Below are 21,076 nucleotides of genomic sequence, written 5' to 3'. Positions count from 1 at the left end.
TGTTAGTTTTCTACCTGATAAAAATTTGTTATAACATGTATTTTAAAAGTTCTTGGTCTTACTCAGACCTTTCATTCGGTATGCCGAATAAAGGGCTGACCCTTATAATTAGGGAGTTAGAGGCGTCCAAAGTTTCTTGTCAATAACTTAAAAAGGAATAAAAATTTCTAATGCATTATTGAAGCAAAGTTGTAAAGAAATTAATTTTGAATCCTTCTATGGTATTCAATTTAATGTTTTCGTAATTTATAGTCAGTATTTGCAGAAACAATTGTTGTCAGTTCGGTCCATTTTTGTGGGGGTGCGCACGTTTATGAGGTTATGAAAGGGCTTCTTGTAATGCACTAACTGATACAAGTAGTGCGCAAAAATAATTCCACATAAAATTCCCAAATGTTTTTATTCATATGTACATTTTCATTTCATATAGATGAACCTCTTTGACCTTATTTTTGTTGTTTGTTTCATAACTGTGCCCCTGTCTATATTTAGATGCATTACGAGACTCAGGTAACCGATCGATAGGAGAGTCGCTAGCTGTATTCAGGCCGTCGCCTAGACGATAGTGCATGTGCTTGTAGAGCTGGACGTACATGTTTAACGCGTCGCCCCACTGTGTTACTGTGACAGAGACATTTTGAATTGTTTCAGTACTGGGAGATGTGTTAATAAAATGGTTCCAATGCATGGTAATTAAACTCAACTTTTCTACAATACGTTTACACGACAGTCTTATAAAGCACAATGTGTATTACTGACATGACAAATGTACACTGACAATTTAAACGAACGCGGGATTGCTCCCGATAGAACAATTCTTTTAAAGCAAAAAAAAACAATACTGATTTGCGATGGATATAATATAATTATCATCGTGGAGATGATTTTAAAAAGTGAACTAAATATTCGTATACGATAATATTTGAATCCAAAGCCGCTAGTTTTAAGTTACGGTTATCAGGGATATTAATTATGACTTGCCCCGCGTTTCAGGTTTTTTACTTGCAAAACATCTACAAACGAAAATACAAAACAACCTTCAGCAGCAACTTATAAATTATTTATTCCATACACAATTCTAAAGAGGTTAATTAAATAAATTTTATAAATGCTTTATACTTGTATACATTTGCTATCTTCCATGGAAAAAAGTGGCATGGAAAAAATGTTCAATGTTCATCAAATACGCTGTAGTCTTAGCAATCGAAAATAATTAACAAACTGTATATTGATAAATTGACATATCAACAAACATTCAGACCCGCAATGTGTTTTTTTTACAAGTTCTATAAAATGTAGAATCAATGACTGAATTCTTTACCGTTTTCCGTGTTGGTTATTTTGAATCACGGGTGTACGTTATGTGTAGCCATATAGATGAACACTTTCAGTGTTTAATTTTTATAAGAAATTGTGTACATGCAGAGCAATGCGATGCTAGGACAATTAAATTCCAACAATGTATATGGTGAGGCCGGTCAGACTAATACTGGTTCTGCTTGTTCTACAAATAGCGAATTAAGACGAAGTATTTAGGTGTTATATTTTAAACAAATATAAGTATTGCTTTCTTTAAAGCTTGCGTTACTCAACAAAGTATTTTATTGGAATCATTCTTAGTTACCTTAACTGCATATGTACCGCTCGGTCTGTATCCCGGAAAAATTGACTACCATCCGAAATTTTTCATACAAGGTCTACATACTTGCAGCTAACATTACCTTTAAAAATACATTTTAGAATTTGCCGCTGTTTATAAATTCATTAAAAAGACGCGCAGAATCAAGTGGTAATATGTCGTTTGATATGGGATTTATGACGTCTATTTATATTGTTTTCATTAAAATTATTTCATTATTTCAAGCTTGTGGGTGGAATGAAATCAGTTTCACATGTTATATGACATAAAGATGTCCTCTCCCCACTTTTTCTCGCAGCAACTATTTTTTTGAAAATTTACATTAAAAATTGAATTGTCATGGAGTTGCCCCCCCCCCCTTTTTTTTTTGTAGCATGTAAAAAAAATGGTATGAAAATCATGATATTATGAGTGAAATGTTGAAAATTTTAGAAAATTCTTTAAAAAAAATTCTTTTTTTGCTTGTCAAGATTTGTTGGATGAGTTTGCCCCCCCCCCCTCACTTTCAAAAACGATGCTACGTGCTAGGAAATTACTCCTCTTTAATAAACAAAACAAACTAACAAACATAACCGATCCAAATAAATATAATTACATCTATCAAAAATAACCTTAAAAAACAAACTACACATTCATCCTTCACCCACACTATTGCCTTTTCGATATTTGTCATCGTTGTAGACCCGTGTAACAATCTGTTACATTATATATGTAAGTAGGTGCTTGCACAACAAAGAACCCCTTGCTGATCTACATTTTCAATAACGCATACAAAGAAAAAATATATTTTGATTTATTTTTGAATTTCTTTTGATGTAAAAAAAAAAGAGAAGACATTGGTTCTCACTCTCTCTTTATGCCTGTTTGTTAGCGGTTAATCCAAGTTCATTTTGAATATCCTTTGGTAATTTAAAAAATGCGATGCAAATTTTTTTTCATGCAATATTTCGGATAAAGCAATGAAGAGTTGTTTCTTGAAATTTTATTAGACCATAAAAGTGTAAAATGCTAGCATTGAAAATTGTGCCCGATTTCTTTCTTTTCTTTTAAGGTAAAACTTTATTGATTTAAAAAATGATTCTTTGAGACAAACAAATTGACATAATCAAGAAGAGTTTGACAATCTCTAACTGCAGGTCTGTAGCTTTTAGTCAGAAAAAGAATCGGATGGACGACCTAGGACACAGATCGTCCATCCGAATTTCTTGAAAATTGCCATTATTTTCGTACGCGGACGCAATACTCACCGAGACTAAATGGTTCGTATCTTAAGTTTTAACTGCTTTGAAAGGTTATATTGGTTTTTTGATAATTATGAACATGAATATTTAAATAAAAATGGTTAAAATTATAGTAAAATTACCGGCATTGGTCTTCTCCGTGCTCGGATCTAGAAGGGGAAGGGTTCCAGACCCCCTCCCTCCCCCCCCCAGCGAAATTTCTTTCAATTACGTGTACATTATAAACTTACCAAATATGCCTCAGACATCCCTTGGCAAAGTCAAATAACCGTCTGACTTTTCAACCCCCACCCCGGAAAAATTTTCTGATCCGCGCATGTTCCCCCTCCTCGAAATACAAAATTATTCTTCAAAACCCCTTGTAAAATTTCCAGGATCTCCGCATATATACTAAGAGATTCATTGGCGCTTGCGTTTGATAAAAATGCGTGTAAAACGTTTGTCAATGGTCTTTTTACCTTCGTACCGGGCATAACCACAGTCCCACTCTGTGAATAAAATGCGGCGAATCAAACTATAGACAATGTGTTAAGATCTGTATTTGCTTATAAACATGTAGCATCATCGTGCAAATTGCACTGTTTAATTATATTTTTTTTTGTTGACTTTACTTGTAAAAATCGTAATTTTTTCTCACAGTTCATATCTTACAAAGTTACCTTTTTATTTAGTGATTGACACTTTTCAGACTTTGTATGTGATTTCAAAGAGACAGAGTGTCATGTCTCAAGGACTGTTAATCTCTTAAAACATCATTGTGCAATTATCAGATGTTCATTTCTTGGACATTAAAGACTCACTGAGTTTATTTAATTATTTTATATCTGTGAACCTTTCACTCAGCTTACTTATATCATTACCTGTCAATTTATACTCATTGTTAAGATTCTTATAAATAGTTATGTACAATTGTCAATGCGCAGTCTGGAATACGTCGGCCAGCCCCGGCCACGTCCGACTCTCCCAGAGTCTTGAGTCCGGAGGCCACTACTGGCCATATCCGAATTGTTTGTAACATGTCTGTCTGTTAAATTGTTATGTTGCCATCGTTGAGTCTCGTCCAATAATGTGGAATCTTGCATCAATTGCCTGTTTATTTCTCTGGAACTGTGTACTGGTGGACCTTCGGGAATACGGCAAACCTACCCTTCGTTTTAGCTTACGGCCCACAGCGCGCCACAACCTTATACACTTTACGCCAACATTCCCTCACCCGGTTCGTACTGCACACGACCGATGCAGATCCAGACGAATTCTCTATCACTGTAAAATCTACGCAGTCACAGATATATAATACTTTGTTTCTCAGTGTTTACACATCTAATATTGTACTATGGTCAGCTATCAATTTTTTGTAATACGTCACAAGTATGACGCAGCTAGGACGGAAAACCTAATCGTTGCTTGCAACGAGCTCGTCTCTAGTTTACAAATTTACTCCATGACTTTAGAGTTTGGAACAGCCACGACGACAGTTTGGGGAAAAATGCAGTTTATTTCATGGAACTTGTTTCATGAACCTGTTTACAGCGAACTGTTTTAACTTCAGATAATTGTAGTAATTTTTGCTTTTAAATGGATTTTGCTAAATGCACTTCAATTTCACTCTGTACAATTTATATTGGGTTTTTTTATAACTACAAATGTTTCTTTATAAATAAATAACCTTAACCGAGTAGGAATGATGTTTCTGGTTGGCTCTTTATCTCCGATTGTGACAAGTTTATTAACTAGAACCAAATGTCAAATCTAGCTTTTCAAATGATATCAAATGAATATTGTATAAAACTTTTTATGAGTATTTTTTTTTTTTCTGAAAAAAAAAAATAGATTTTGAATAAATCAACAAATTTGCATATAGTCTATTTGAATTTTTATTGAAAACATTATCAAATTACCACTGGTACATAAACATACATTTCATTTCGTATCTTTAGCGCAAACTTTGATAAACATGTAATAATGTCAACCTCTCTTTCTCATTCAAATTGGATATTTATCAAGTATACTAGAAATAAAAGCTCACATCAATATATTCCAGAAAAAAGTAAAAAAAAAATTATTTCAACGTGATGAATTTCCCGGATGTTTAGAGGTGCAAAAATGCTTGATGTTAATTAAACCAAAAGTGACTTTTATATCAGTACTTCGTTTTTATTCATTTTGTTGTGTGCATGAATAATCATGTGTACTGTTGTGGATCAGAAATGACACGCTGCATGTTTAATTCAGCTAAAATTATGAAATTCATTCTCGTCAGAGTAAAAATATATATTATAACTAGTGATGAAAACTCAAGCAAATCAATCTGTGTAAATTTAAATGACATACGATGTTTGTAGTTAAAGACTATTGAGATGAGGAAAGGTTATTTAAAGGTGATGAGTAGGTTGGCGCGGATATATTTCCATTAACTGAAGTGTTTAACTTACCTGAGCTAAAAACTCAAGTGAGCTTTTCTGATAAAAAGTTGTCCGTTGTCTGTCGGTGATTGCGTTTGCGTTGTTGTAAACTTTTAGCATTTTCATCTTCTTCTCAAGAACCACTGGGGAAATTTCAACCAAACTTGACACAGGCACGTAGCATCAGGGGGACCAGGGAGGATAAAATGATATGAAAAAAAAATGAGGAGTGAAATTGAAGTTATATATTACGCCACCCCCTACCCCCACCCCCCCCCCCACCCCCCCCCCCCCCCCCACCCCCAGATTTGGATTTTGAAGATTTTGGTAAACTTAAAATTATCCCTTTTTTGTCTTTTTTTTTTTTTAACATGTTTATGAAATTCACAATATAAATTATTTTAATGATGCTTCATAACAATAACTTTGTTTCATAGGGTGTACCGGGGCTTAGAGTTTTGGTTAACACAATGAAAAATCATGTTTTAAACAACCATTTTCTATGAAATGTGAAGGATAAAAGTAACAAATCTCAGAGTTTTGTCAATTTTTGACTAATGAAATATATCTAGACTTCATACAGTCTCCCCCAAAACGGCATTAAACAAGTGCTTGACCTCCTTTTTAAAACGATCTCAAATTGAATATAGGTACCGGAATTACTTTTCTCGTGATTAAATATAAAATGGCAAAATATTATTTTACTTTCTACATAATTCCTTTAAAGCTGTAAAATATGGGAAAAGATTAATTAAATCAATTATGACATCATAATGATCCTAGCACCAAAAGGACAGTCTGGAATCATTTACTAGATCTTGACCTTAAGGTTGGACAACATCGGGGGAGGGGGACAACTATTTACATAGGAATATATAAAGACAATCTTTAAAAATCTTTCTCTCAAAAGTTGTTTGGCCCGGAAAGCTCAAATTGGAGTTGAAGCATCCTCAGATATTGTAGATTCAAGTTTGTTCAAATCATAGTCCCCAGGGGTAGTATGGGGCCACAATGTGGGTCAAATTTTTACATAGGAATATATCGAGAAAAGCTTTAAAAAACTTCTTCTCAAAAACTATTTGCCCAGAAAAGCTCGTATTGGAGTGGAAGCTTCTTCAGATAGTGTAGATTCAAACTTTGTTCAAATCATGGTCCCCGGTGGTAGGGTTGGGCCACAATGAGGGATGCATTTTACATAGGAATGTATAGAGAAAATCTTTAAAAATCTTCTTCTTAAAAACTGTTAGGTCAGGAAAGCTCAAACGTTTGTGGAGGTATCCTCAAATTTGAGCAAGATCTACTGTAATTGGTTGTCAAGATATTTTGATTTCGATACTGTAATGCTAATTTGATCAGAGTTAGGGATATTGGTGCTGCGATGAGCGATGTGGCCCCTGGTCCTCTTGAGGGGTTTTTTTCGGCTTCGGCCGTTCACAGTTGTGTCCATATGAGACATCCGGCAAATTTGACTTTTTGCGCAAGCATTGCTCCTTGTACTTCTCTATTTACTATGCAATGGCGAACTCATTAAAATATGCCACTGCATGTTGATTACTAAAATCGTTACTTTAATCCGAAAGTAAATCATTTTACAGTTATATACATAAGGATTCAAATGCTCTGTTGGCATATTCCATGATGCGCGCTAGCCTGATTTGGCAGTTGCAACAAGACGATAAAATTTACGGGTCAATATAATTTAACGTATTTATTTCCTCCTTTTTTGATTCTAATATTTTAGGTATGACCAGTCAATTTAAATGCAAAATTTAGAGCTTTAAATTGATTTAGGCAAACAAAGTTCATGTCAAGATTTTGTTTGCATATTTAGGACGATGTTTACCCAGGGTTTGAGTTCTCAAATTCGGATTCTTATAAAGTTCAATGTCATGAGTAAAATTTGTTCTAAACACTAAAAGTATTCATGAAATGAAAATTTATTGACATACCATTCGATATTTTTACTACATTATGGAATTAGGCTCAAACAAAGTTGGACTTTTAGCAAAACAGAGGAAATTCGGATTAAAATTTTCAGATTTTGTTTTTCACGGAAATATTTTTGGTAGTACTGTAATATTCTAAGTTAAGATTTTATTTTTTTGCTAAATTGAATAAAAAAAAAGGATAGGAATTTGAAAACTGTTAGAGAAATTTCGGACCGGAATATTTATAAAAATTGTGAATGAAAACTTAATGTTTTGTGTCTGTTTAGTGTTACTGCCATTCATAAACTGTATTTCAGTCATAAAATAGTTTAGCAATTTGTATTATTATTATTCTTATTAATTAATATTAATGTTATTAAGAAAATCTCAATCATAGTGTAAAATTTTTAGGGATTTTTCTTAAATTTTCCAAAAATATTCAATGGCCATAATCTCAAAAAGGAGGTCATTGACCTACTTTTTTGAAAGTGAAAAATAGCACTACCATGATAGGTCTTTAACACACAACAGACGATTTTTCATTATCATCAGTGGATTTTTTTTTCATTTGGAGTAAACGTATACCTTAAATATATAAAAGAAAAAAACATAGATTCAAACAATTTTTTGAATATATTTGTATAACGAACTTGCAAGGAATAATAATCTTCATTAAACAGGGTCTGCATTTAAAATAAAATGCCCCTCTGGGTCCGCTGACGGTTTGTTTTAGAATTCGGAAGCAAGAAGTACGGTCCACTTCACACACCAGAGTGTGATGTCTGCAACCTTTACCGCCTGTAAAGCCTGTCTTTTACATATTCCATATACACAGGTTTGGATATTTGTTAGTTTTCGTAGCGAATGTGTCTTAAGCATATCCATTCATTTTGTCGACGAGATCTTATTAAAATAGGGTCTGTGTTCTAAACATCTTTGTTTGAATCATGTGGTTGTGCTTTAGTAATGAATGTTAACGCTCTGACAATAATCAACAACGAAAAATTCAGCCTGCCTGTTTCTGTTAAAATTCGAAATCACCACATCCAATATTTAGTTATCAAGTTAACAAACATGGGTGGACATAATCAAAACAAACCCCACACTTCACCACGAGACGAATCAAGGTCCCAAACAAGGTCCCAATCAAACAAACGTCAGAGGCCAAACTCTGATACAGATTCCTCACAAAACTTGACTCAGGATCTGTCAGACCTAAGTTCTGTATTTGAAACCTCTTAAATGACAAGGAAACTCTACAACAAGTGACAAGTATCATTCTCTAAAAATCGGTGGTCTTGAGCAAAAGAATAATTATCTCGAAACCCAAATATACGTTCTCGAAAAATACAGCCGGGAAAACTGCTTGAAATTTTCTGAAATTCCCGAGCAACAAAATGAAAATACTGAGAAAGTTGTTTTAAATATTGTCAACAAACACATTCTGAAATCCACTGAAATTACCCTTGATTGATACTCGATTAGTAATTCACATCGTTTGGGACCTCCACAAGGTTCAAAGTATCGACCTAGGGACATCATTGTGCGCTTCGCAAGATATCGAGACCGTGACGATGTTTTTAAGAATAAGTAGAACTTAAAGAGTTGCAACCCAAACCCGACGAACAATTACAAAATATTCGTCAACGAGGCTCCAACAAGACGAAGGGTCTTGCTGTTTAAGAAGGCCCGCACAGCTGTCGTAACAGGCCAGGCATCTTCAATCTGGACTAATGACGGGAAAATAATAGTTTAACTTAACAATGATAATCAAATCACCATTCGCTCCGAAGAAGATGTCAAAAAACTAAAAAAACTTTCGGCAACAGGCAAAATTGCCATCCAAGCTATGCAGCCGCTTCCGCTAGCAATGCCGACTAGTGCGTGCTTTGTCTATGGACAGACTGTGTAAATATCAAACATATATTATTAGGCATTCATTCCTTTGAATAAATATACAAATAAAGATTCAAAAAGAAAAAAAGGAAGATTATGCATGTGCATCTGGGCTCAAACCTTTTTATCTCAGTGTAGAGACTAAAGTAAGACAATTTTCCTCGTTAGCATATTTCCCCATGTTTTAATCGCAAAAATATTGAAAGCGAGTCATTTAAAACCCTCGGAACAGTTTTAATCGTGATTGGGAAAGCTTTATGAAAAAAATTGTATATCGAACCAATAACCCTGTGATTTTTTTTTAAACGATGTTAGTAACGCGTCTTTTTAAACATTTCAGGGCAATGATACTGTTCACTTGGTTTTGGTCATGCGTACAATAGACGGGATATAATTTCCGTTTTTCAGCGACAATTTTGAGGGCACCTTTTAAGTTAGGAGAGATTTCATATTTATACTCTATTCTTGTTGACTTTTAACAGAATCATGTAACTATAATTATAGGTAATTTTACATGTCTTTGCATGTTTTCCAAAAATATATTGTTAAATTACTTTTTAAATCATTTAATATTTGCTTGTTTGATGAGATATTGGCGCTTCTAATATGTCAAAAAAATTTCTATGATACTTGCATCAATAAAATTTTGCCGGATTTGTTTTTTTTTAAACTGTTCTGATCTGAAACTATTTATAGAACAGAGATTTCCAAGATAAATACTGTCAAGAAAATATAAACCTCTGTTTGTTTAATTGTAAGCAAACAAAAAACACCTTTATAAAAAAAAACCATGAGGCCGATAGGCCTAAACGTTCACCTGAGTAGCATACCCATACACAAACTTGTTGAGGAGTATTATAATTTCATTTAGTTGGGTTTCATTCTAGAGTAGAAAAATTACAAAGAGCTAGAGCCACGAAGCATCAAAAATTGCCCTATCATTAAAACTTACCATATTTTGGTAAAATATAGTGTAGAATCTTAGCTTTTCATAACTTTTTCTTTTTTCGATATCTATCATACTTTTTTATAAACGGAGTTTACAATATGGCATTGTTTTGATGAAAAATGTAGAACAGACGTCATTTTTGTTAAGTAACGTCATGAAATGATAAAACTACGTATGACTTGAATCTAATAAAATAAACAAAAAACAAATAAAATTATCATGTAGACATTATCATTAATTTATGAAAATGAATTTATTGATGAAAATACCATGAAAAGCTTAATACAATAAAGTTTAAAAAATATTACAGGGACCAGTGCTGAAGGTCAATATAACGGCGGTACATTTAAATATGTCGGTGTATTAAAAGTTCTTTTTTCTGCAATTTGAAACTGCATGAAGTAATGCTGATGATGCGCAGTGTATAAATGAGGATTAATCATTGAATTCTACCAGTGTAATCACAAATTATTAAAAATAAATATATAAATATGACAGAGATAGGGTAATTGAATTTAATAGAGATATATGTAATCTCGAATTTTGATGCATTACTGTAACAGTCTGTGTACATTATTCTTCATGATTATTTTACTTGTTTCAAGGCTTCGATATTTTCACCCAATCCTGGCGCTTTACAGCAGTTAGATGCCAGGGTTCAGTCCTTTGAAATGTTTTATTTTCCCATTTTCCCGTGGGATCACCGTGCGTTCATGTGCGCTCACCGTGCGTTCACTTGCGCTCTCCGCTCCGTTCCCGCTCATCGTTCACAAAACGCCCACCGTGCGTTCACAAACATTTAGCCTTGCACTCACTGCGTTCGTTTAGTGTTCACTTATTGTTTAGTCAGATAATATTATATTTAGGCTTATAACAATACAAACATGTAGTTTATTGTTGTTATCTCCTGATTACCAACGAAACACAATGTAACAATACCTCCCGGGGCACTCCGAATAAATCGTTCATCTTGCGTTCACATAGAGACAGTACATATATCGTTCACCGTTCACTTTGCGCTTGCGTTTGCGCTCTGCGTTCGCTCATAATTCACCATTCATAAGCGCTATCCAAATTCGGCTCAGCGTGCACTCACCGTTCGTTTAGAGTGCACTCACTGTGCGCTCACCGTTCACGAACTGTTCAAGTGAGCAATAAAACCTTTTAGCGACCATGTTTATGTAATGGATATACTAGTATGCCGAAAGCAGTTCTGTATGAAATAATATAAAACAGTTTCGAGGCCCGTTATAGGGCCGAGAACTGTGATATTTTTTCATACAAAAGTGTTTGAAGCATATATAGTACTTAATTGAATATTATTGTTGATTCCCAAGACAGCCCGATTTTAAAGAATAACAGAGTTGTAACCACTAGTAATGGTCTGATATTAAGAAGCTCTCTAATATATCGGACTGTCAAAAGTAAAATTTTTGACTGCTGGAACAAGGGAATGACATTACAGCAGTGTTTTAATGTTCATTAATTAAATGAAAAAAGAATATCGATTTCTTTAAAAATATTTTTATGAGCTAATTATTCCTTATAAATGCCATAATGTCTATTCATTTACATTTAATTTTTTCTAGTGATATTCATGTCTTTTGAGAATTGTTACAGGTGATTAGCTATCCGTAAATGTCTTGAAAATTAAGATCATATTTCAGAGAGAGAGAGAGAGAGAGAGAAAGAGAGAGAGAGAGAGAGAGAGAGAGAGAGAGAGAGAGAGAGAATGTTGGTTAAAATGAACATTTGTATTTAAAACATCAAGCAGTAGCACATAAATAATGTTGTAAAATTGTCTTGAAAAGTCGAATTCATATCAAGCATGTAGAATTTGTGTTATCATATACATAGATTTGTAATGAACTCTTTTTCAGAGGGTAGGGAAGGGAGGGGGTTGAATGGAAACAAAAACTGTTTTAAATCTCTCTGTACTCATCGTTGTTTTTTTTTTAAAGAAAGGGCCCGGCAATCTGAATTTTTTCTATATGCCATACAAGAAAAACTTTAATTAGATTTAATACGCATAAAATAATCGAAGATAATTGCAATCGAGAATTATATAGGCAAAAGTAAGTCACCAATGTACACATATTTAGGGCGATTTTTTATTTTATTGGACAAATTATCAACAAAGACATCGCAATTAGGATTAGACTTCTATATAGTGTACATGCTGATAATGTATTCTAAGCTGTGTATACCAAAAGCCGTCTTCATCGAAACGGACACAATCGACCTTTGAGAAAGGAGTGTCACTGCATGTAACGGCATTGACCACGCGACGAATCAGCACTGATCAACAGGTGGCTGATAAAGAAAAGACGTATGTCAAGGGGTAGCTGATATATTTTATATTCTGGGCTACATTTGGGAACAATTAAGAAGAACTCCAAGGCCTTTTGTGGAAACGACGCTTTAGATATTTATTGTCGTATTTGTGAATCAAGTAAATCTTTCCACATGAACATCTAGGTGATCTATAATCATATACAATTATAATATTACTAAAATACGCTCTTTCTCTACATTCACTCATTAAATTTATCTTTAGTTAAATAATATTTAAATTACATATTTTTGATTAAAATGACTCACCAAGTATAACAGGAAAATGAACTAATATATAGTCGGGTTGAAAAACTATGAAGTTTAAAATTTCAACCGTCTGTCTTGGATGGCGTCGTGATTCTCAATTAAAGTTCGTGCTCAAAGTTAGATTAAGCAAACGGACATGCGCACTCACTCACTCAAACCCGAAAAACCAGTCTAACACACCCATTCATTCACTGATCCACCCGCCAATCGTAACCACGTAACCTCTCGTACTACTGTCATACTATGAATGAATGAATGAAGCGGTGTGAACGTAAACAAATGAACAATGGGAAATGAAAACAACATGAACGCAAATATGATTACTAATTAACTAAAATAATTAATCCTGTGACATTCTCCCCTGTCTGGAGAAAAAATGTCTCCTGACATTTTGCTTCAGATCAATGTGGACACCAATTCTGAAAACAATATAGCGACTGAAAATAATAAACATAAAACTATACACTCTCTGTGACATTCTCCCTATGTCAGACATACCAAACTTCAACTGGCTGGGACCCCATTACCCATTCTCCGTATCTGTCAGGTTTATTTCTCTCTCTAATAGACCTGCGTGGAATGAAAACATTAGTATCTGGCAACACATCATCATCTATATTTGGTAAAGACAAATTAGAATTATGTGATAAACCAGATCTGGATAAATCAACAGAATGGATAGGAAATCCATGATCTGATTCTACAGTCGAAGAATCGAACTGTGTTGTTATCGAGTTTCCACGACCAACGTCGATATTATCTGCGCCTGATATATCGAAATTATGATTGCCCGTTGCACCGAAAGATTCACTGGAATCATTCCCATGGTAAATACGTGAAGTATTAGGCGTACCCTTGGGTATATTTTCCTTACCTGACCTTTTCTTTACCATATAGGTAAACTCTGAATCATCATCATCATCCTCACTTGAATCAGATGATGTCGACTCTGATTCTGCTAACACCTTTTGACGTCTGTCTCTCCTCTTATGTTGTCTGTCTGATTCTTTGGGAAATTCTGTATCTACAGTATCTGAAATGGACATGAAAGGTAAAATTAAATTTCTATGTAAAGTTCTTATTGCACCTTTTCTGGACTCTTTCTGCACCTTGTATACCGGAATGTCTGGATTGGGCATGTCCACAATAACATATGGATCTCTTTCCCATTTGTCTGATAATTTGCTTCTACCGGTTTTGTGCAAAAGCCTTATCAAAACTCTGTCCCCAATTTCTAATTTTGAATTTCTCACTCTAAAATCATAATGTCTTTTTGATCTTTCAGAATTCCTTTCTGTATTTGATCTTGCTACTTTGTAAGCATAGTCTAGTCTCTTTTTCAGTTTATCAACATAATTCTCTTTGTTCTTTGACTTCTCCTTAACTGTATCTATTCCGAGATAAGCATCAATGGCAAGCTTAGGGTGCCAACCAAACATAAGGTAATGAGGGGAATACCCTGTGGTATCTTGCTTGGTAGCATTATATGCTTGAACAAGAGGTGGCACATAGGACTTCCAGTCCTCTTTTTGGTGATACTCCAAAGTTCCCAACATCTTTATTAGTGTTTGGTTGAATCGCTCCACTACGCCATTTCCCATGGGATGGTAGGGTGTCGTTCTACTCTTACTTACCCCAGCGACATTACATAGCTCTTTGATCAGTCGACTCTCAAAATTCCGTCCCTGATCTGAGTGAATTCTCTCGGGAAAACCATAGTAGCAAATAAACTTTTCGTACAATGCTCTCGCTGTTGTTAATGCTTTCTGGTTCCGAGTAGGGATAGCTATTGCATACTTAGTAAAATGATCTGTAACTACTAGTATGTCTTCAATGTTACCTTTGGACTTTTCAAGTGATAGGAAATCAATACAAATCAACTCCATTGGTCTGGATGTTACAATGTTGACAAGTTCTGATTTAGGATGTTCTCTGGTCTTGCTCCTTATACAACGACCACATTGCCCTACCTTGTCTTTGATATCTGCATCCATACCTACCCAGTAGAATCTTTGTTTCACAAGCCAACTGGTTTTCTCACGACCTTGATGACCTACATCATCATGTAATCCTTTTAAAACTAAAGCTTTCATACTCTCAGGTAGTACTATTTGTTGTATCTCGATTCCATCAATCACAGTATTTCTGACTAGTATACCTTTCCTCAATTCAAAATTTTTCTTTTCTCTCCAAAACTTTTGAATCGCTAAACTTTCTTGCTGTAAACTATCAAAATCTATCTTGTAATCTGATTCAAGTAAAATCTTGAGCCTACCAATAACTGGATCATCATCTTGCTCTTGTTGCCAGTTGACTGTGGACAACTCTTGTGATTCTAGTTCAGGTAACTCTTCACCTAATTGTCCAGTATCTGTAATGACCAAACTCTCAGCAAGTGGCAGAATTTCCCGGTCAATCTGAGCTGCTTGACATACTGCTTTAACAGCCTCTGGAAATATCTGTAGATTGTATGGACGCCTGGACAATCCATCTGCGTCTTGATTTGATTTTCCAGATCTGTAATATATCTTAAAATTGTAATTGCTCAAAGCAGCAAGCCAGCGGTGACCTGTGGCATCGAGTTTTGCAGAAGTTGTGACATAAGTCAACGGATTATTGTCCGTTCTAACTTCAAAAGAATTGTTGTACAGATAGTCTTTAAACTTATCTACCACTGCCCACTTTAAACACAAAAACTCTAGTTTATGTGCTGGGTACAACTTTTCACTAGGTTTCAAACTACGACTGCCATATGCAATTACATGCTCTAAACCATTCTGGTTCTGATAGAGAACAGCACCTAAACCTTCAGTGGAGGCATCAATATTCAAGATGAATGGTTTAGAAAAATCTGCATAGCTGAGAATAGGTGGATTGGTCAACTTACTGATAAGTGTCTCAAATGCACTTTGTTGCTTCTTATCCCACACCCAGGGTATCTTCCTACTGTTTCTCTGGTTCTTTCCTTTTGCTGTGGAGTGTCCTGCCAATAACTCTGTCAGAGGGTGAACAACTCTTGCGTAGTCTTTAATAAAACGCCTGTAATAACCAGTGAAACCTAAAAAAGAACGTAATTCTTTAATATTCCTTGGTACTGGCCATGACTTGAGTGCTTCAATTTTATCGGGGTCGGTTTTTACACCTTCTTCAGACACAATATGACCTAAGTATTTCACTTCACTCATAAAGAATTCACACTTGGATGGTTTAAGTTTTAAATTATGTTTTTCCAGTTTCTCAAACACACCTTCCAATCTCTTCAAATGATCATCAAAAGACTGAGAAAAGACCAAAATGTCATCTAAAAATATAAGACACTCTCTGAGGTGTAAATCACCCATACAAGTCTCCATTAACCGCTGAAACGTGGCAGGGGCATTGGTTAAGCCAAATGCCATACGGTTGCACTCATAAAACCCTAAAGGGCCTAAGGAAAAAGCCGTCTTATGCTTATCCTCTTCCTTTATCTCAACCTGCCAATAACCAGATCGTAAATCTAATTTTGTGAAATACTTACTGCCAATCAAAGTGTCAATTGTTTCCTCAACCCTTGGTAAAGTGTAAGCATCTTTGATAGTCTTGTTGTTAAGTTTCCTAAGATCAATACAGAATCTCAAAGACCCGTCAGATTTCTTAACTAGCACTACATTTGAACAGTAAGAACTCTGTGATTTTCTTATAGCACCAGCTTCCAACATTTCTTTTAGATGTTGCCTTACCTCTTCATACATTCCTGGTGGAATTCTTCTGTAGGGCTCCTCAATAGGAATATTGTCTGTAAGCTTGATTTCATGCTTTACTAAGTCTGTTCTTCCTATATCAGTAAAGGATGTTGAGAAGATATGTTTCCACCTATTCAGTACCTCTGATGTTCTTACCAATTCATCCTCTGTCAGATTCTGTCTGTTTATTCTAGCACCAAGAGTTTCAACAAAAATATCCGAGTTCTCACCTTTTGTCACTGAGGACACCTCCTCTGTTTCAGGTTCCCATGAATCTATGACCTTTACAGGACTAACAGAGCATATAACAGATTTCGGGAGAATCTTAATTGACTGTGCTGATAGATTACACACTCTCACGGGGATTCTGGACACTTTCCCTACACTAGACTTAAGACGAATGACTCTAGGACAAATGACCAACTTCCCTGATTGTGAAGTATCTGACTGTTCAGTCAATGCTGTTTCTAAGTCATAAGATTTTCTGACCAAACCATGTAGAGTCTTAACCTCATTAGGACCAATGCTTATGGGAAAATGATTTGTTGACCTTACCTTCAAATCTTTCTTGCACATGCTCTTGAAAGCTAAGTTCCAAACTTCAGGAATGTTTGAACTACAGTCTACTTCACTTACCATTTCCTTGCAACTCCTTATAACATTGGTACCAATAATAACTGGTATTTCTGAGTCATTGTCACTGTTAGATAACTTTCTTACCAACACTGGAACAAAGAAAGGATTTTCTGTCAGACAGGGAATTCTAACTTCAGCTTCTATGTATCCTAAAAATGGAAGTACATTACCTCCAGCACCATAAACATTGAGCTGAAAGTCTTGTAAATCTCTAATCACAGGCTTATGTTCTAGTGATTCATAAAAATTTTCAGATATGCAAGTCACCATTGACCCTGTATCAATCAATGCATTTGTCTTTTGACCACATATATACAATACACAATCATTAGAATGCCCAACCATTCTTTCGAGTAAGTTTTCTGAGTTAGGACTACAAACATCACCCTCTCCTGTCCGTCCTACAACATGAGAGGTTACTCTTTTGGTTGAAACTTTTGAGATCTTAGACTCTGATCATATTGTGTCATCTGACCACTGCCTGAATTACATTGGCCTCTGAAATTGCCTTGACCTCTGTAATTGTTTTCCTGGAATCCTCTACCTTGGCTTCTCCTGAACCCTCTATATCTACCTCTAAAAGGTCTGTGTAACCCTCTTTCTACATTAGAAGGAACAGTATTCTCTTTGCTTTCTTGCAATTCAAAGTTATTTAACTTCCTTGTTAACTCTTGGTAATTGTACTGCTGAGAATTAATATTCTGTTCTAACCTGTCAATCTTGGACACTAATTCCTTCAATTCTTTCTTCCAGTCTTCATTTTCTGCTGTGTCAGCATTCGCTGCTGCCGCGCGCACTTTCGTTTTCTGTTGACCTTGGTCTTCCTGTTGAACCTTCCTGATTTCCTTCAGAAGAATTTGAAAATCTTTAATAGAATCATACAAATGTCTAGTAGAATTTTTCAAAGTTTGACTAGAAAGACCTGTCCAAAACTTATTTCTAAGCATCGCATCTTTTGCAACTTGATCAATAAAACCAAACTGAATAGCCTTAGAAATAGTTTCCTCTAATCTTGATGCATAAACAACAATAGATTCTGATTCTTTTTGATAATCGCTATAAAAAGCTTGCATTAAATTCTCATTTGTGGAAACACTTCCAAAGAACCCATCCAACTTATTAATGATATCTGTCAAACAAACATCTTCACCTAATGGTACCAACATAGATCTAGCTAATCCCTTAAGTGAATTTCTCACTGCTTGAAGAAGTGTATATTCAGGATATTGACCACTCTTTTTCAAACACTTCAATTCAAAACTCCACACCTCATAAGGTACCTCACCTTTCTGGGGCTCATCCGTTCCACTAAATAAAGGTAATTTAGGGGGGTTGATTGGGTTTACGCAGGTACTCGTAGAAGTATTTAAATTAGGACTGGGAGTACTCAGGATTGGTCTTGAGTGTTCAACCTTTGGTGTTGTACCCGACAATGTGTTTAACAGAGTTTGCACTCTAGGTCCTATGTTTTTAATTGGAGAACCTAAAGCAAGTTTTTGTTTAGGGGGTTCTACTTTCTTAGGAGTACTGGACACTTGAAGTAACTTATTATACTCCTCTACTGTTAACACCATGTAACCAGGATGTTTATTGACCTTGTCAATGTACTTACAGATATCTGTCTCTTTCTTTTCTAACTCTTTCTTACCTAACACCTTCTTTTCTAACTCTTTCTTTCCTTCTTCCTCACCACCTGAGGCCATGATTGGGTTGTTAAAATACAGAGTAAAAATAATTGATATATACACCAATGCAATACTCACCATGTGCTGAAGATAACTGATGGATAATCTTTTGAAATAAGATTACGGTAGCTCGAGTTGAAAACACCGCACGACAATACACAACACAGTTTGACTTTTTCTGTACCAGATGAAATAATAAATCATACACTGATTAACACTGGATACTTTGAAACCTTGTAAGAAAATAAACAAAATAAATAAATGTCAATATTTTCTAAGATATGAGATAAATTTCACTGAAATACAAACATATGAAATTATAACCACTTCAACAGTCTCTCTGGTATCACAAGAAATAATCTGTAACAAGTCTGAAAAAAAATGAATTATTATTTCTGCTGAACTATATCCATCTAATCGTATGTCATGAGCATTACGCAGCGCATGGTAAATGATGATATGAATTCATAAAATGACGAAAAATGGAATGATAGAAAAACAATGATCTATTTTCTTACTCCCGCTCGAATTTCCTCGCTGTCAATCTGCTATGCCAAAGGTTAGTATAAACAACTAAACAACATGCAGTGTAGCGGTTAGCAAGGACAAATGATGTCTTAAGGTCTTGAGATTTTACAAATAAACTTTGGAATGTTACGCGGATTTAACACACTTACCAGTGTATCACTTTCACGCCATGCAACTATACATGTATACAACAAACATATAAAACAATACAAATGAAATTGAACACATCAATTATGAGTCACAAATGAACACACTGGAGGTATCTGTTTAAGTATTCCTCGGATCCTAGAAATGTCAAGTTAATTGCATGCACTCTATAACGAATCGCGATAACGTTGGAGCTCACTGGAACTTCGTAAACATTACCATGGGCGCAGCCATTTTGATTGTGACGTCATCGAATCGGAAGTCGCTGAATAAGGAATTTCCACGGTGGCGTGACGAGTTTCCGGATATATATTGGATCCGCTCCTGTCGAAAATTCTCCTCGCTAGGTGAATACTTTTCACAGGTCGCTATGAGAATTCTTTTCACAGGTCGCTAGCTAATTCTTCTCACAAATCACTAAGTGAATATTTTACATAGGCTTCAAATAAACCCTCACACACAGGATAATACGATGTGCACAAATATATAAATAATTAAGGAAAATTTTGGCGGTATAGGAAATCACAACAGGCATACATTCATCACCGGAAATTTTTCCTAAACGGCGCTCTGGAGTCCCAACGTGGGCGCCATTGTCAAGGGGTAGCTGATATATTTTATATTCTGGGCTACATTTGGGAACAATTAAGAAGAACTCCAAGGCCTTTTGTGGAAACGACGCTTTAGATATTTATTGTCGTATTTGTGAATCAAGTAAATCTTTCCACATGAACATCTAGGTGATCTATAATCATATACAATTATAATATTACTAAAATACGCTCTTTCTCTACATTCACTCATTAAATTTATCTTTAGTTAAATAATATTTAAATTACATATTTTTGATTAAAATGACTCACCAAGTATAACAGGAAAATGAACTAATATATAGTCGGGTTGAAAAACTATGAAGTTTAAAATTTCAACCGTCTGTCTTGGATGGCGTCGTGATTCTCAATTAAAGTTCGTGCTCAAAGTTAGATTAAGCAAACGGACATGCGCACTCACTCACTCAAACCCGAAAAACCAGTCTAACACACCCATTCATTCACTGATCCACCCGCCAATCGTAACCACGTAACCTCTCGTACTACTGTCATACTATGAATGAATGAATGAATGAAGCGGTGTGAACGTAAACAAATGAACAATGGGAAATGAAAACAACATGAACGCAAATATGATTACTAATTAACTAAAATAATTAATCCTGTGACACGTATGCATTGGCAAAATGTTTTTATGCAAGGGACGATGGCTTAATATTCAATTGCAGCTGTAATTAGGAATTAAACAATCAAGTTTTTTGACGGAATAAGTTAAGTTAATCAAATATATGTACATGTACATGTTTACACGTGATGTCGACTGTCTTTCTCCCGCGGTATTCAGGAACACGTACTTGTGTAAAAAAAATCGCTTGCATCTTTCCTTTCGTTTAATGCATTTCACCATTTGACAAAAAAAAACCACAACTAGCTACTTATACATGCTATCGCTTATTCTACATAAAGGTATAGGAATATATATTTACTTACGTACGTACAATGTTAACTTTGCCATAATTTAATTTTTTTTTCTGTTAGCAATGTTCATGTATCTCATGTTCTACTGCAATTGAATAATACCGTGGTACTTAGATATAATGCTTTTTAAAAATGCAGACTTTACTGGTAAATTCTATTGGCAAAATACTGAA

General features: G+C 35.0%; 1 protein-coding gene and 1 long non-coding RNA gene across 3 annotated transcripts; both read right to left on the bottom strand.

The window, feature by feature from the left end:
• Window positions 1–12,427: 12,427 nt before the first annotated feature.
• Window positions 12,428–14,278, bottom strand: LOC128171275 (uncharacterized). Its single transcript, XM_052837044.1, has 2 exons — window positions 12,657–14,278; window positions 12,428–12,538 (listed from the first exon to the last, which is right to left on the bottom strand). The coding sequence occupies exon 1, from the start codon at window positions 14,255–14,257 to the stop codon at window positions 13,145–13,147; it is 1,113 nt and encodes a 370-aa protein (XP_052693004.1). The 5' UTR covers window positions 14,258–14,278; the 3' UTR covers window positions 12,428–12,538; window positions 12,657–13,144.
• A 3,205-nt stretch (window positions 14,279–17,483) lies between these two features.
• LOC128171293 (uncharacterized) lies at window positions 17,484–19,754 on the bottom strand. 2 transcript variants are annotated; one of them, XR_008242056.1, is made up of 3 exons: window positions 19,482–19,754; window positions 18,778–18,932; window positions 17,484–17,879 (listed from the first exon to the last, which is right to left on the bottom strand). It is a non-coding gene; the product is annotated as an uncharacterized LOC128171293 (long non-coding RNA). The 2 variants fall into 2 exon arrangements; XR_008242055.1 differs by having other exon boundaries at window positions 17,484–17,859.
• Window positions 19,755–21,076: the final 1,322 nt, after the last annotated feature.

This window comes from Crassostrea angulata, chromosome 2, assembly GCF_025612915.1.
Source record: "Crassostrea angulata isolate pt1a10 chromosome 2, ASM2561291v2, whole genome shotgun sequence".
Taxonomy (NCBI): Eukaryota; Metazoa; Mollusca; class Bivalvia; order Ostreida; family Ostreidae; genus Magallana; species Magallana angulata.
Note: the sequence above shows the minus strand (reverse complement) of the source record. Positions and strands in the feature narration are given on the sequence as shown.